The sequence below is a fragment of the Acartia tonsa genome, chromosome 15, assembly GCF_053477335.1.
Source record: "Acartia tonsa isolate MP-2025a chromosome 15, ASM5347733v1, whole genome shotgun sequence".
NCBI lineage: Eukaryota > Metazoa > Arthropoda > Copepoda > Calanoida > Acartiidae > Acartia > Acartia tonsa.
Genome location: NC_137274.1, coordinates 19,580,801 through 19,598,788, shown reverse-complemented (window position 1 = coordinate 19,598,788; position 17,988 = coordinate 19,580,801). Strand labels below are relative to the sequence as shown.

At 34.1% G+C, this 17,988-nt stretch overlaps 1 protein-coding gene across 1 annotated transcript; it reads left to right on the top strand.

The window, feature by feature from the left end:
* The first annotated feature begins 1,452 nt into the window (after positions 1-1,452).
* Positions 1,453-15,144, top strand: LOC145307331 (uncharacterized). Its single transcript, XM_080149714.1, has 15 exons — positions 1,453-1,608; positions 3,459-3,561; positions 4,721-4,769; positions 5,221-5,322; positions 5,859-5,974; positions 6,489-6,568; positions 6,819-6,881; positions 7,779-7,841; positions 8,587-8,659; positions 9,204-9,279; positions 9,692-9,740; positions 10,778-10,846; positions 11,170-11,235; positions 11,907-11,979; positions 13,615-15,144. Exons 1-15 carry the CDS (start codon positions 1,524-1,526, stop codon positions 13,634-13,636), a joined length of 1,089 nt encoding a protein of 362 aa, XP_080005840.1. The 5' UTR covers positions 1,453-1,523; the 3' UTR covers positions 13,637-15,144.
* The last annotated feature ends 2,844 nt before the right edge of the window (positions 15,145-17,988 follow it).

Below are 17,988 nucleotides of genomic sequence, written 5' to 3'. Positions count from 1 at the left end.
CGAAGCATCTCTATAATAAAGTCATAAAAGTCATGAGGTCCTTAGACAATATCCTGTATTTAAGCAGTTTTGCAACAAATTTACTTACCATTTCGGTTAGATTTATACATTTATATTCTGCATTCAGTTCTGACACTCTAGAAGTGTTAATGTTCGTTTGTCCTACCGTTTCAGAACTTCGCTTTTATGGATGTTGTCGTCCTTGCTTCATTAGAATTAAAATTAATAATTTGCGTTTTTTGTTTTGTTTTAGTTATATTTAAGCACTTTAAGTGAGGACCTATTTGTAATTATATTAAACAAGGATGACAACATCCATAAAAGCTAAGCTCTGAACCGGTAGGACAAATGAACATAAACACTTGTATAGTGTCTGAACTAAATAATCAGAATGTAAATGTATTAAAGTCGTACGAAACAAAATTGTAAGTAGATCTGTTGAAAAACTGCTTTAATACAGGATATTGGTTAAGGGCGTTCTTATATTTTTAAGACTTGATTATAGAGATAAAACTTTTTTGTTAAAAAAGTTAAAAAGCCACATTTTTAAATGGACGCACGGACTTTCTGGTAACGATTATAGAGTTGCTAAGCTTTCTAACCCGTAATAAAATACTTTAGGAATCATCATGCAAAGTTTGAAATCGATAGGACAATTTTAACATGCCTAAATTAACGAAAAGAGCTCTTCGTTACGGACGTACGGACTGACGGACCGACCCTAATTATAGAGAAGCTTCCCCTTTACGAAGGATGACGACATCCACAGGGATCTATAGGGATAGGACAATGACCAAAAGATTAATGTACATTCCCAATGATGACGTAGACAATTACCCCTTCTGTAGATTGAAATTAGTTGTTGAAACTTTTGAACACTCAACTTAATGAACCAACCAATCAAAATTCACTGAAGTCCCCAAAGTTGTGAAGCCAACGAATAAGAAAACTTTATATTAAGACTTTGGGGACTAGTGTAATAAACAGCCCATTGTCCCCTCTCTCTCTGAATAAAGACATTCCAACCAGGAAGGGAGGGGACATTGGGCTGTTTATTACACTAGTCCCCAAAGTTTTATGATAACGTTTACTTATTCGTTGAATAAATAATTATATAACTTTGTTGTTTCTTTAAGTTTAGTGTCCAAACGTTTTAACCACTTCTTGTAATGTAAAGGTAGGTAATTATGTGTATCATCATTGGGATTATACATCAATTTATTGGCCATTGTCTTATCCCTTTATGTCCCTACATTTCCACCTTGTCAAAACTAAAAATGACATTTTATCTACATGCTATGTTCACAAAATAGAGACGTCATTTTTTTTACAGGGTAAAGTTCTTAAGTGATAAGACAATGAATGTTAAATTAATCGACATCCCCATTCATGGGAAACAAAATTACCCCACATTTAGCTATAAAATCACCAATAGAAAATTTCCTCAATCGTGATTTAATGAAGGTCCCCCAGGTTTTGGAGTCCCCAATGATTTAAAGAATTAATTTAGAAGTATAATAAAAATGTTGAGAAAGTCCATTTTTCTGGTTCTACTCATTTTTAGTTCATTTCAAATTTTGATTCATGGATGTCCAATCCAAATAGAAGGTAATATAAATCTGGGAGGGACATTGGACTTTATATTTTAATAGTACCCAAATATTTATAACTAATCTGTGTATAGATAAACAACAAGGATGACAACATCCATAAAAGCGAAGCTCTGAAACGGTAGAACAGACGTCATAAACTCGTGCAAAGTGTCAGAACTGAATATGCAATTTATAAATATATAAGTTTTGACAAAATTGTACGTAAATTTGTTGCAAAACTTCTTAAATTATACAGAATACTGTCTAAAGATATACTGACATTTTTAGAATGTGAATATAGAGATGCTTTGCCAGGGATATGGGATGGGAAACGTAAGAAAATATTATTCCAGGCCTATTTTCCAACTAGGCCTAAAAAACTAGTTTCGGGATGACGCAGTAGTTAGATTTGAAAATTATGAACAATGATGAAATAGCTATTATATGAATGCAAAGAAAAAAAGTATAGAATAGAATTCAGGTAGTTGATTTCACCAATCATAAAATATAATAAAAACTTTCCAAAGAACCAATATGTTAGTGGCTTTAAGTAGAATCCCGTTATTACTTCGCCAACCCCCCCCCCCCCCATTTAAAAAAAAGTTTTTTTTGAGATGGTTAAATCTGATTTATTTTCAAACATTTTAAGGGGGGATCTACTTCACCCCAAAATTTGTATTTAGAAATAAACACCGCTTTAGCCCCCCAGCTTTAATAAATAAATTAAGTAGATTTGAATAAGTACATGGGTAACATTCTATCAACTAATTGTTCCATAGCAAACATATAAATTAAGAATTTAAAAAAAAATTAATTTTACGTTAAATATTAACAGAAAAGTTCAATTAAGTGTGCAATAATTTTTACCAAAATTAATGAAAATTTTTTTTTAACAAAACACAGTACACTTTTATTTACATATTGAACTAGTTTTGTATTTGTAATCATTTAGGTGGGTTATCAATTCCACATGAAATGTAACTTTTAAATTGTCTAAAGACATGAGTTTTTCACATTGTTCTAAAGTATAAAATGTTGAATCCTACTCAGTCTTCAAAAAACGATCTCTCAATTTATGTTTTGCTATATGGACATTTATTAATGTGTAGATTTAATAATAAGTTGATGTGATTGAACGTCATATATATTGTTGTCCTTCTGATAGCAGAAACTTTCCATTGTTGTCTTTCTAATAGCAGAAATTTATGTTTGCTTGAATTAATTTAGCCAATAATGAACTGGGGGACGCGTTTGTTATTAATAATTGGTTAATGCTAAAAGCAAGTTTCAGGCTATTGGATATTAGCCTACAGCCAATAATGAACTGGCGAAAATGAGTTGATTTTATAGGCAAAAAAGAAAAGTTGCCCCATCACTTTAAAAAGGAGGCTGAGACCTAATTTTCGGTCAGGTTTCCCATCCCTTATCCCTGTGCTTTGCAATTTGAAGTTTTAAAACGACACATTCTTTAAATTCAGAAATCTTCAAAATATGGCCTATGAAAAATCGTTTTTTAAGGATTTTTTAATTGCTTTTTTTCTATGCATAATTTAGTTAAAAAAAAAACACATTTCTCTTGTATGACCCTGTATTAATCTATCTAATTATATCTATCAACTTATCATAATCTAAATCTATCCAATGATCATTATTTTAATCAATCCTATTATGATGATTAACTAATCCAAAGGGAGAAGTAGTTTGTGCTTGTATTGCGGAAAAAATCGATTATTAAGTCTAATTGTTATTAAATTTTACTATGCGCTTTTGTCAGTATTAGGAACACTTAGACTTAATAATCGCTTTTGGCTGAAGCTAACTCACGGATTTTACGCAATACAAGCACAAACCACTTCTTCTTTGTAGGATATTCCTGGGAGTTTAATGAGGATGTGAGTATGGTTATCACCGGAGTTGGAAGTGTTGATCTCTGTGTGTCCAAGTGTAACAAGGAGCTCTCATGTGCAGGAAACATATTTCCCAGGATTACTCGCACTATAGTTTTTGTATGAAAGTACGATTGTACAATTTTTTGTCCGAATAAAAAGTTTTATAAGTGTAACAATGAGCTCTCTTGTGCAGGAAACATATTTCCCAGGATTACTCGTACTATAGTTTTTGTACGGAAGTACAATTGTACAATATTTTGTCCGAATAAAAAGTCTTATAAGTGTAACAAGGAGCTCTCATGTGCAGGAAACATATTTTGCAGGATTAATCGTACTATAGTTTTTTGTACGAAAGTATGATTGTACAATTTTTTGTCCGAATAAAAAGTCTTATAAGTGTAACAAGGAGCTCTCATGCGCAGAAAACATTTTTCCTATATCGCTTTAAAACCAATTAATATCTAGTTCTCAGCTATTCCAAAAAATTATATCTAGTATCGTATTATATCAAGCTTTCTACGAATATAAAAATGTATCATTATAAAATTAAAGTTTTTTTAGCCCCAAGTGCTTATAATTGTACATTCTATATCCGTGGAAAGCTGTTTATAATAGGATGCGAGAAATAACTATTCCTATATTGTTTTGATCCAATTAATTGGATTAGAATGGTTCTCAGCCATACTAAAAAATTTTAGTTCAATCATCGAACTATATCCAGTTTTTTTTACGAATATAAAAATGTACAATCACAAGGCCTTTGGGATCTTGGGGATAAAAAAAACTTGTTTTAATCTTATGATTTTACTTTTTATATCCATGGAAAGCTGTTTATAACACAATACAAGAAATAACTATTACCAGGATTACAGTCTTTGAATATTTTTTATTACTCATTATATAGTTTTAGTACGATAGTACGATTGTACAATTATTTTGTCCGATTAAAAAAAATCTTATATTCATAGAAATTTATGACACCAAAGTTAAAGGTTAAACTATGAAAACTAATAGTAAACAATACATAATTTCATTCATCCCAAACTGTTAAAGTCACATAGTTAAGAGCTTCATCAATTCATTGGCCAAGGCCCTAACTATTGAAAGCAAGCTTTTGTTCATTATTTCTTGGTCAAAACTTGGTCTGTTGGTGGAAATTTACTAATGCCACAGTATAATATACAGTGTGTATTATTAATAAAATCCAAAATGATATTATCAAATATGTTGATTGTTAGGGTATACGTGGCAAGAAGGACAACAACTGCTCTGTGTTCTCTTCAATAAGGAACTTTATACCTTTTTTCATAATTACAGTTCATATAAGTTATATTTTGTTTAACTACTGTTTATATAAGGTATATTTCATATAATTACAGTTTATATAAATCATATTTCATACAATAACAGTTCATATAATATTTCATATTTAATTGTACAATAGAATATATGTCAGGTATTGTCAGTTTCATGACTCTGCCCCTTAAAGGGCGGTTTGGTCCGATTTTCACAATAGCATTTCTCCTATTACTCGCCCCTGTGGGAGGGCTCTAACCCTGCTGGGCCAATTGCCTAACCCTGTAGGGTAATCATTAACATTTACGTAACCTAAAATACCCTATCAAACGCTACTGTAAAACTACAACGAAATGACCTTTAAAGGGCAATGTCAAGAAACCCATAATACCCAATTTGTCTGATTGAGATCCAAATCCAAATACTGATATCAATATGTTTAGTTGAGGAACCTTCATGTTTGTGAGAATTGTATTAGTGGAAGCAAACTCCAGAGGATAGATGGTGGCTGCTCTATGGGAGTTGATGATATTTTAGCTTGGGAGGTAGGTACTTGTTCTATGATAGTTGATGATATTTTAGATTAGTAGGTAGGTACTTCTGTTATGGGAGTTGATGATATTTAAGTTAGGGAGGTTGGTACTTGTTTTTTGGGAGTTCATTATATTTTAGTTTGGTAGGTAGGTACTTGTCCTATGATAGTTGATGATGTTTTAGTTTGGGAGGTAGGTATTTGTTCTATGGGAGTTGATGATATTTTAGCTAGGTAAGTAGGTACTTGTTCTAAGGGAGTATTTTGGAGGTAGGTACTTATTCTACAGGAGTTGATGGTATTTTAGCTAAGTACCTTGTTTGGTAGGTAGGAACCTGCAGCCTGCAGGTAGGTACATGCTCTGTGATGGTACTTTAGCATTTACCCAAGCTCTTTGTATTTTGAATGTGTGGTAAAGATTAATTAAAGGAAAAGTAATAATGTAATTTAATATTAGTTCTCACATTGTATTTATTATAAACAGCTTTTCGCAGATATTTTTAATTAATCGGTTTCGAATGTATGTACATATATGAGAAAAAATTATAGGATTCTGCTACTGCTACAGACTGTATGGAATCCTGTGTAGATCTACCTGAATGCTCAGCTTACACATGGTATAATCAATCTGCTGTCATCCAAAATGCTTGTTATCTCTTCAGGAGGTAAGATTTTTAAAGATTCTTTTTAGCACAGTATCTTAAAAGACAGCAATCTTTAGATCTTAATTTTGAGGTCCTCTAATCATATTTTATATAATATTGTCAGGTTTCTTTACCAAAACCTGATCCAATTCTGAGATTCACAAATAATATTTTGAATTTTGTGGTCAGGTTTCTACACCAAAACATGACCAAATTCTGAGGTCTCTACACACATTTTATATGGTCAGGTTTCTGTACTTGAACTGAAAAACCTGACCAAATTAATCATATTTTATATTATGGTCAGGTTTCTGTACCAAAACCTGACCAAATGCTAAGGTTCTTTTATCATATTTTATGTTATGGTCAGGTTTCTGTACCAAAAACATGCCCAATTATGAGATACTTTAATCATTTTTTATATTGTATAGTCAAGTTTATAGACCAAAACATTGCACAATTATAAGGTTCTCTAACCATATTCTATGGTAAGGTATCTACACCAAAACCTGACCCAATTCTTTATGTTATATAGTTGTGAGGAGGTGCGAGAATGTTCTTTCTGTGAATCTGGAAGGTTGGGATGCTTTAATGGAGACAATACTTCTACTTCTGGTAATTTAACTATAGAAGATTTTTTTTTTTTTGGGGGGGGGAGAATTTATGGAAACTATAGAAGTTGAGAGGGGGGGGGGTTATATTGTACTTATAAAAGATTTGGGGAGGGGGAGGAATTAATGGTATTTCAACTAAAGAAGATTTAGTATATAACAGGTGTTAATGTTCGTTTGTCCTATGGTTCCAAAGCTTGGCTTTTATGGATGTTGTCATCCTTGTTTTCTCCTAATACAATGTATATTTATAGTGAGACCTACTTCTCCTACTGTTGAACCAACACACTCTTCAGATGCTTCCACTTCAGCTACTGGTAAAATTTTAAAAAGATTACTTTTCCTTCACTTTCCCTTCACTTTCCCTTCAATCTCTCTTCCTTTTCCCTTTACTTTTCCTTCACTTTTCCTTCACTTTCCCTTCACTTTTTCTTCTCCTTCTCTTCCTTTTCCCTTCACTTTTCCTTCACTTTCCCTTAACTTTCTCTTCCTTTTCCCTTCACTTTTCCTTCACTTTCTCTTAACTTTTCTTTACTTTCCCTTCACTCTCTCTTCCTTTTCCCCTTCTTTTCCCTTCACTTTCCCTTCACTTTCTCTTCACGTTCCCCTCACTTTTCTTTCACTTTCCCTTGTGATGTCTACTTCCCCTACTGTTGAACCAACACAGTTTTAGATGCATCAACTTCAGTTACTGGTAACATATTTCTCATATTCATTATTAATTAATTGATTAAACTTGCAGTCAGACTGCTTTTTTAGCCACTACTGCAGATAATTAATGTGTAAATTTTTAACCCATTTCTTTCTGGTATAAATGTTATTTATGACATTGTATAATAGATAGCTTTCCGCAGATATAAAAATGAAAAATTATAAAAGAAAAAACAGTTTTGTTAGATTCAAGGGGGCAAAGTTTATTGTCAGAAAATTTTAAGATATGGGGGGTGAAATTCTACTAGTAACCAAAGTTTTCAATCATAACCAGGGAGGGAGGACGGGATATTGGACTGTAAATCATAATGGTGTTCAAAGTTTATAACTAAGTTATCTTATCTGTTGGCTCTAAAACTTTGGGTACTTTTATTCAATTTTAAACTGGTAGTGTCCATTAATTTTATCTACAGAGTATAGGGTAACTTTAATTATCATTATGGGGGATTTATTAAAATTTTATTGTCCATTGTATTATATATCCCATAAGATTTTGTATCTAGATATGACATCAGATGATCCGCAAACAACCCAGCAGACAACTGAATTGCCTACAGAATCAACAGGTCAACAGATTTATAAAGAAAAAAACATACTTTCCCTTCACTTTTCCTTCACTTTCCCTTCACTTTACCGTCACTTTCCCATCACCTTCCCTTTACCTTCCCTTCACCTTCTCTTCACATTAACAACAGATTTATAAAAAGCAAAGCTTACTCTATAATATTTACGATCGCTTTCCCTTCACTTTCACTTCACTTTTCCTTTCTTTTACTTTTTCTTGCCCTTCACTTTCCCTTTACTTTCCCTACACTTTCCCTTTGCTTTCCCCTCACATTCCATTTACTTTTCTTTCAATTATCCTTCATTTTCCCTTAACTTTCCTCCATTTTCCCTTCATTTCCCTTTCTTTTCCTTCATCTTCCTTCATTTCCCTTCATTTTCCTTCATTTTCCTTAATTTCCCTTAATTTCCCTTCACTTTCCGTCTATTTTAACTTCATTTCTCATCACTTTCCCTTCACTTTCACTTCTTGTTCCCTCTACCTTCTCTTCACTTTTCCTTCACTTTCCCTTCATTTTCCCTGACAACATATGGCAAATCTGCTTGTTGCCGGGGAGGTGAAAGGTTTGAATCTCAAGCCTACACTGCTTCATGACTAAAGACATTAAAAATGTCTGGTGTGGGACATAAATAGTAAGAGTAGAGTGAATGCCTTGGCCCGTAAACAGGCTCAACTCACTACTATGCACAAAGGAGAATCCCGCCCTTACAAGGTATTGATGTTGTCATCCTTGTTTTTATAATTAGTTGAGAGTACAACAACAACATCTGGAATTGTACCAGAAGGACCATGCTCAGAATACAAGATTTTAGATGACAGGTAAAAATTTACAGGTTTAATTCTTTTTGTGACACCGCTCTCTTAAATGGTATTCTTCACATTTCCTTTACTTTTCCTTCTCTTTAACTCCCCTTTCCCTTCACTATTCCCTCACTTTCCTTCACTTTCCTTCACTTTCCTTCACTTTCCTTCACTTTCCTTCACTTTCCTTCACTTTCCTTCACTTTCCTTCACTTTCCCTTCAATTTCTCTTTGCTTTACCTTCACTTTCCATTACTTTCCCTTTACTTACCCTTCTCTTTTCCTTCTCTTTCCCTTTACTTTACCTCCTCTTTCCCTTCACCCTTCCTTTACTTTCCTTTATATTCCCTTCTCTTTTCCTTCAAATTTCAATTCATTATAATAGAAATTAAAAAACACTTTTTGTTTTACTGGTACTAAGGAGACAAAGGCCCTGGCCTTTAAAGCCGTTTTTAATTCTAGAATTTTTGTTTTGTTTTCTTGGCAGTACATGGATTTTCAGTACAGCTGAACTCCAGTTCTAATCTGATTGGAAGCCATACTGTAACAAAATATTTTTTAGCACCAGGAATACTGAGTACGGATATGAACCCTACTGTGACCAGAATGGAAACAGTTTTACCAGTCCTGATTGGCAGGTTCATTATTATTAATATCTATGGTAGCAACAACTTTTACTACAACAATTACAAAGGTTTCAATGTTGACAAGAAATTTTGGGTATTGTCAGTTTTGTGATATCGCCTCTTAAAGTTAGGTAAATTTTAATGATTTCCCCTCAGGGTTAGGCTTATCGCAGGGGCTAGAAATAGGAGAAAAGCTACTGTGAAAATATGACGTAACCCCCTTGAACAAGCAATGTCATAAAAACCAACAGAACCCAAAATTTCAACTGTCTATCTTAGGTAGGAGCCAATAAATTACATTTCAGACAGACACACGGATATTTTATATAATTTTAAAACAGACATAAGATAACGCCCCTAAAATAAAATGATGGACGTCCCTATTCTTCACTACTCATAATGGATTCCTTGTTGTTGTGTTTAGGGTGAAGGTTGGTACCGACTGCTGCCACCTGCTGGCATCAAAATTCCAGGAAATGTTCCATTCCAGAGGCGTGGAGAAGGGGGGTTTAGGAAGGTGTATCTATATCTCGGGAGAAATTATGGGAGATTCAACCACCCTCCATCCATCCTAATAACCTTTGACAAGGGTCTACACCCCCTAGATGGAGTGATGTCAAATAAAGAAAATGCACCCTCTGTACCTATCCTCCATTATTGATTAAGGGGAGTGTCAAATTTTTAGATGCGCTTTGCACACCTCTTTGGTAAAACCATGTGCACACCATTGTTTTATCCAATGAAAAAAAATTTTAAATCACAAAACCTTTGTAAAAATTATCATTTTCAAATACAATTATAAGAGTAAAAAAAGTGTTACAGACATACAGATATGTAAAGTGGGGTTGGCCAAGCATTAATAGAGCTTTATAACCTTAAAAGATCTTATTTTGGTGAATCTCTGAAACTAATCTTGTATATTCAATTCATATGCATGATAATATGGTTTAATGCCCTTCAGACAACAAACCATTTGATTGTATCAAGTTGTGACTGTTTTGCGCCATGAAATTGCCCCTACTCCATCTACTTATGTCATGCACCTAACCTAGCAGCAGTAGGAACTATTTTAAACATCTTAAGTTGTGTTGCGTTGTTTAGATTTGAACTTATCACCTTCCTGATAACAGGTGTATTGTGTTAAGCGATAATCACAAATGTTTCCTAATTATGGAAAATATAATGCTCATACTGCACCATTATTCAAAATATAATGCTCATACTGCACCATTATTCAAAATATAATGCTCATACTGCACCATTATTCAAAATATAATGCTCATACTGCACCATTATTCAAAATATAATGCTCATACTGCACCATTATTCAAAATATAATGCTCATACTGCACCATTATTCAAAATATAATGCTCATACTGCACCATTATTCAAAATATAATGCTCATACTGCACCATTATCCAAAATATAATGCTCATACTGCACCATTATTCAAAATATAATGCTCATACTGCATCATTATCCAAAATTATGGAACATGTCTGTATCAGAATATGCTCCTGGCTACAACCATTGTGGCACCAATGTTCCTGCTTGGGCAAATTCATCTCATCCCCAGGGTAAAGTTTTAAATTAATTGGCGTTATCCTGGTAGGAATTTTTTAAAACGATTGTGTTAGGTTAAATGGCTAGGAAGCCAAATGTCAGTTATAGGTCAGTTACATGTAAAAAGTAAAATAATTTTTTAGATTAGGCTACCATTTTGGAAAATTATATCACATTATTGTCCATTGTCTTATCCCTTAAAATCCCTGGTTTTTGTTATATGTTACTGATAACCTCTTTGGATAACAAGGTTATCATGGTGTACCTGAACCTGGATAATCCCAGGAAGACAGATACTATAGAAAAATAGCCTAAAACAATCTTCTATTTATTTTAGACTTACTTGTTGAAACAGAGATGACAATTTGCTTTAACAAAAAAGATGTAGAATGTGACCATTCAGGAATATTCAATATGGCTTCAAAACCTACTGATATCCACTGAATTACAACCAGTTCTCCTGTAATTTTTCAATTTTTTATATGCGGAAACCTGTCTATAATACGAAGCGATAAAAAACTATTTAATTTTTAACTTCAATCATCTTGATGATGGAAGGACAACCAAGTTTTTTTTTGATGGGGTAAATGAGAAGTTTAAATTTTTTAAAAGAGTAACCTTTTTTAAAATTGTTGGACGTCTACAGATGAAAATTGCAGGGAGGGAGGGGTTATTGGACTGTAAATTACACTAATACCCAATGATTTTTCATATTTGTTGGCTCAAAACTTTGGGTACCTGTGTTATTTATAGTGCAAAAATATCTCCCTCCTTGAAATTAAAGTTTAGGTGCCAGTGTTTGTACCGAAGGATCTCGCTAATCGCTGAACCATTCGGGTTCTCCTAGGTCCCAGGAAGGTTTATAACTATTTTGGGGGAGGACACCACCACCCTCCCAAGAGAAATCATAAATAATCAAAAATTATTTTTACATAGAGACTTGAACGCAAGATATAAATGTTACATATTATTTTTTTAAAGTCATTTAAAGTGCCACTAGATACCTCTAGTGGCGTAGCCGCTTTTATTGAATAAAAGTACCCAAGTACCCAATGTATTGAATATCAACTCTAGATGTTATCAAATGTGTAAACTGTGGAGAGTATTTTGTTTATTATCTCAAGGATGTGGAAAACTGTAGAAATAGGTAACAATTAGGGTTGGGCTAGATCCTTTTTTGGCCGGATACTGGATATCCGGCTGATTTCTAATGCCAGATATCCGGTATCTGGCCAAATATTTGAAATTGGCTGATATCCGGCAAATGTTTAGATATTTAGCTGATTTCTAATGCTAGATATCCGGTATCCGGCCAAATATTTAAAATTGGCTGATATCCGGCAAATGTTCAGATATCCGGCCCAACCCTACTAGAAACATGTACTTTGAAGCCTGACCGACAGACCATACTAAATGCTCATTGGTACAGGGAATCTTCACCAAAAATTTCAGCTGTCTATCTTCAATAGTGCCTGAGAAATACATTCACTCTGAAATGACAGGCAGACTGACAGACAAAGTGAATTATAGAGTAGCTTTGCTACTAAAAACAAGGATGACAAAACCTTTAAGCAGTAAAACACAATAATCATGAATGGCAAAATGGTCGGACAAAGAATGTTATAAAGTCAGTGGTCATTAAAAGAAAGAGAGAAATAGATAATCATGCACCGATCCGTGTAATGGGATGCGATACTCTAAAACACGCTTTCTATAATACAAAGTAGAACGATGTCTATCCGTTCGTCCGTCCTTCTGTCTGTCTCTCCGTCTTGGTAACTACTGAACCCATTGAATTCTACTCTTCAGGGAATATACCTACTGGTCCTGTGGTGGTTTTAGGCTATTTTCTTAGAGGGTGGGACACCCACAACCCACAACCCCCAAAAAACAAAAATATCCCCCCCCCTCATTTAAAAAAAAGGTATTAGTGGTTGCATCTCTTAAATTACTTCTTGGGGCAAAGCTATATACAGTAACAGGAGATCTATCAATCTATTTGTATCAAAAGATCTTGCTTACCGCTGAACCGATATGGTTCTCATTTACAATGTAGCTTCTCATTGTTCCTCTTAGGGGGGAAGGTATCACCACCCTTTCAAGATAAATGACCCTCATCCCCCCCCCCCAAAAAAAATTGAATTGAATATGGGAGGATCGACTTACCCCCCTCCCCCTCATACAAGTAACAACAGTGCGTCCATTTAAAAATGATGATTTTTTAAATGCAAATCATATCCTACATGATAATCATAAAATGGTAGTTCCTATGACAATTAGTCATCAAATTATCAACAAGGAGGAGGAGTGGGAAAGAAGACCCATAAAAAAGACATAGATAATCTCTCGTTTGTATGACGTAACATGCAGATTTTCTGGGGGACTTTCTTCGTCTTTCTAAAATGCATAAAAATAAAATTCTTTGATTAGTGATTAGTACTAACGTTCTGTCTGATTTGGTCAGCTTAACTTTTCTTGAAGTTTGTCATCCAATTTAATTTTGTTGATTACGAATTTTCCGCAAAGTGTCTTTTGTAGCCCAGAAACCTCCATCTCCCCCCCCCCCAAAAAAAAATGTGCAGAGGGAGGGGGGTGGAGGGGGGGGGGAGAAAAGTGTTTTTAAGCTTATGTATTTAGGTTATGCTTAGGTTAGGTTAGATAGGGTACATGGAAGAAAAAATTACCATGGCCCATTATTTTATATTTATTTTAAAAAATAAAAGGGGGGGGGGAGGTTTGTGCTCACAAGGCACTATGAGGGAAAGCACCTATTAATGTCTAGGTATTGTGCTTCTACTGACTGAAAGAAGAGTCCTACCAACCTAAAACTCAAAATAGTTATTTATAGCATCGTATTATGGTCAGTTTTCTGCAGATATTAAAAATTAAAAGATAATAAGATTAAAACCAGTTTTGTTAGCCAGGGCCTTCATATTAATTTTTTTATATTTGTGGAAAATTTGCTGTAATACGATGCTGTAAAGGATTTTTCAGTATGGCTGAGAACCAGTTCCTAATCCAGCGGATTTTAATCGGTTTTGAAGCCATACTGGAAAAAACCCAAATATTTGCATGAGTAGCCAAGCTATAACATTACCTCAGAGACTTCAGGGATAAGACTAGGGCCAGATACCGGATATCTGGTTGATTTCTACTGCCGGATATCGGGTATCCAGACGGATATCTGGCCAACGTTCGATATCAGGAAAATTACCGGATATCCGGCAGAATAACCGGATATTTGGCATTAAAAATCAGCCGGGTACCCGTCCGGATACCCGATATCCAGCATTAAAAATTAGCCAGATATCCGGATGGTTTCAATATCCAGTATCCGGCCGGAAATTATAATAAATATCCAGCCAAACCGGATATCCGGCACAACCCCAAGATAAGACACAATTTATGATGAATTTATTTACAACTCCAATGAGGAAAAACAAGATAACCCGGATACTCTAGATTATAATTATTGGTTAAAACATATGGACACTACTAGATTTCAACTAACCAATCAATGAGGGAGGGGGAATTGGGCTGTTTATTACACTAGTGCCCATAGTTTTTTAATAATGTTTTCTTATTCGTTGGTCTAACAACTTTTGGGCTTTGTAATGAATTTCGATTGGTTGTTTTACTAAGTTGATTGTCAAAATGTTTCAACCACTAATTGTAATTTACAGAATTTAGTGTATTAAAAATGGAGATGTTCATCGATATATTGTCTTATCCCTTTATATCTCTGATTGTTTCGCTACTTATGTTTTTTTTGTTGTATAATTTTTAACAGCGAAGTTTTTCTATAAATTGGTTCAGTCCGTCCATCCATAACAGATAGCTTTTAAAGTTAATTTAGGCACGTAAGAATTGCCCAATCGATTTCAAATTTTGCATGGTGATCCCTTTTGTAGTTACAAATTAGAAAGCGTAGCAACTCTATGATTGTTACCAGAATGTCTGTACGTCCACTTTGAACATGTTGAAACTTTTTTACCAACAAATTTTTATGTGATAAAATCATCAGATTTTTCTGATTTTTGGAATAATGATTCCTAGGACAACAAAGTACAATTTATAGGCAAAGCATCTCTATCATCAAGTCTTAAAAGTGTTAGTACGTCCTTAAAAATTATCCTGTATTTAAGCAGTTTTTGACCAAATTTACTAACTATTTTGTTTTACTTTAGTTCATTTATATTCTGATTTTTCAGTTCTGATGCTCTGCAAGTGTCAATGTTTGTTAGTCCTACTGTTTTAGTGCTTCGCTTTTATGGATGCTGTCATCCTTGTTAAATTTTTATTTAATATGTAATAAAGTTTTTTAATCAAATGTTTTATTACTTTTTTCAATTTCTCTTGGTACCCTCCCCCAAAAATAGTGATAAACCTTCCCTGGACCTATCATAAGCTTTACTGTAAAGGAGAGAACCTAATCGGTCCATTGGTCAGCTAGATCCTTCGCTACACACAGACAGACAAACACCTTGTTTCATTTTTTATCCTGACTTACAGACACCCTGTTACACCCTGTTACTTAATTACACCCTAGAATTTGATTAACTTTTCTTTTCAGAAGATTTTAATTAAATTATGTCAAAATCTATCTTAAATTTTGTTCACCCCCTACACCGCCCCTGGGAAGTGTATACACCCCCAAAAATAGCCACTGAATAGTGATGAATTAGTTGCAGACAAAAGACAGGCTTTTCTTTTTGAGGGGAGGGGGGTACTTCTTTGTCTTAGAGTGGTTTTATTTGGGGAGGGTTAAGGTAAATTCCTTCAAAATAGTTATAAACCTTTTCTTGACCTATAAGAAGCTTCACTGTAAAGAAGAACAATATCGGTTAAGCAGTTAGCGAGATCATTTGCTTCACACAGATAAACATCCTGTTGTTTATGTAAGGACTAGCGGCTACGCCCTCTAGAAGCCTCTAGTGGCACTTTAAATGTTTTTTTTAAAATAATACGTTATCTATCTTCGTTGTGTTCAAGTCTCTATACGTAAATTTTTTTTTGATTTTTTTATTTCTCTTGGGAGGGTGGTGGTACCCACCCCCAAAATAGTTATAAACCTTACCGGGATCTATGAGAAGCTACCCTGTTAATGAGAGCCCTATCTGTTCAGCGGTTAGCGAGATCCTTTGGTACAAACAAATAGACATCCTATTACTTTAATAAAAAGTTATTATACACGGCAAAGAGTAGTACACTTCCCCTTTTTTGTGGATGTTTCCCCTTTTATGCTTACGACACAATACAGTATACAAGTGTTAATGTCCGTTTGTCCTACCGTTTCAGCGCTTTGCTTTTATGGATGTTGTCATCCTTGTTAAAATATATTCCCCTCATGTAGGCATTATATGTGGTATTCGGCAACCGTGAGCCATGCCTATGGCACCCCTATACACCACATATAAAAAACACTTCAGTAAATACCAGTAGGTATAATCCCTAAAGAGTAGAGCCAAATCGGTTCAGTGGTTACTGAGATCATAAGCTTTTTTTGTTGCTCTTTCTCTCTCCAGGGAAGGAGGGGATATTGGGCTGTTTATTACACCAGTTCCCAAAGTTTTATTATAACGTTTTCTTATTCGTTAGCTTAACAATATTATGTACTTTGTTGAATTTTGATTGATTGGTTCATTAACTTAAGTATTCAAACATTTCAACCACTATTCTTAATCTTCAAAAGGGTAAATTTTTTGTATCATCATTGGGGATGTACATCAATTTATCGGTATTGTCTTATCCCTCTCCCTCTTTATCTACCTTCAACCTTTCATATAAGGTTTCTCTTTATACAAATATCATAAATATGTAGTTAAAATTTTATCCTCTAGGAGTCTCAAAATTTTGTTTCAAATATATTATATATTTCTATTTAAAACAATTAAATTATCTACACATATTAAAATAGTTTTTTTTAAGAAGACAACGGCTGAAAATTAATGTAGCTTTCCAATGATGGTGCACAAATTTACCCCTTCTGTAGATTTTATGTAGTTTATGTAATGATTGAAAATTATCAAAATGAGCAAGCAAACCAATAAAATTTCACAAAAGTTGTTAAGCCCATTGGCCATCATCAAATCAAAGATTTAGTTGTCTGTTGATTAGAGTAAATCACTACCTGGAAAACAGGTTACATGATTGTATTTCCCCATTGCCATGACCTTGTGCAGACTCTCAATTGGGTCTGTGAAAATCAACCAATTTGAATATTAACAAAGCCAAGTAGCAGAAAACAATTAGCTAGCAGACAAAAAAGGTCATTAAATAAGGAGGGATAGGTAATTATCTGTATACATCTATGTATGCTATAGATCTTTTGTCTGCATGGTTGTTTCTTGAACCCAGGGTCTAATCTATGAAAAAGTAAGGGAGGGGGAAGGGTACCCCCCATCCCCACCACTACAAAATTGTATTATTAAAACAGTATTAAAATAGCTATATAGATCAAGGTACAATTAATGAGATATGATTAAATTACTATTTTAATGAGGATGACAACATCCATAAAAGTGAAGCTCTGAAACAGTAGGACAGACGAACATTAACTCTTGTAGAGTGTCAGAACTGAATATACAAAATAAGAATATGGAAGTTTTGAAATGCTATCTTTACACTTTTTCAAATAGTTGGTGACATACTTTGTTGATGTAACCTCCGGTTGGAGGTCTTCTATTGAAAAGAAATGCGACACCTAGTGGCCAGATCATTGACTACATAACTCACATGGTTCCGAAGAAATATGTATCTATTCCTTGGCAGGAAGTGTTTAATAAATGCTGACAGTGAGCTATCATCAACTCAGACAGAAAATGTGGCGAAGCTCACGCTTCAACCACTAGACCTTGTACACACCTCTTGGTGAAGTGAATCAAGCAAATTTAGCTTGGTTAGTCTAGACAAATAGAGTTGGCAAACTGTCACCTCTTATATCAAGATTACCAAGAATTAGCACTGCTCGCATGGCGAAACTTTTCATCCTTTTTCATAGGTTTTGTTCATCTTTATTCAGGGTTAAAGAGAACCCACTAATCAAATATTAAGGTAACTTCTTTTACCATAGATTCCTATGCATTCAATACACGCCACTTTTTCTCTTTGTAATGCATTTTGCATTTAATGTACGCCACATTTTCCGTTGATACAT

Coding starts and splice junctions, on each gene's coding strand:
- LOC145307331 (XM_080149714.1), top strand. CDS start 1,524: ATGTTGAGAAAGTCCATTTTTCTGGTTCTACTCATTTTTAGTTCATTT. Junction 4,770..5,220: donor TCTGTGTTCTCTTCAATAAG/GAACTTTATACC, acceptor CAATATGTTTAG/TTGAGGAACCTTCATGTTTG. Junction 9,280..9,691: donor TTACCAGTCCTGATTGGCAG/GTTCATTATTAT, acceptor TGTTGTGTTTAG/GGTGAAGGTTGGTACCGACT.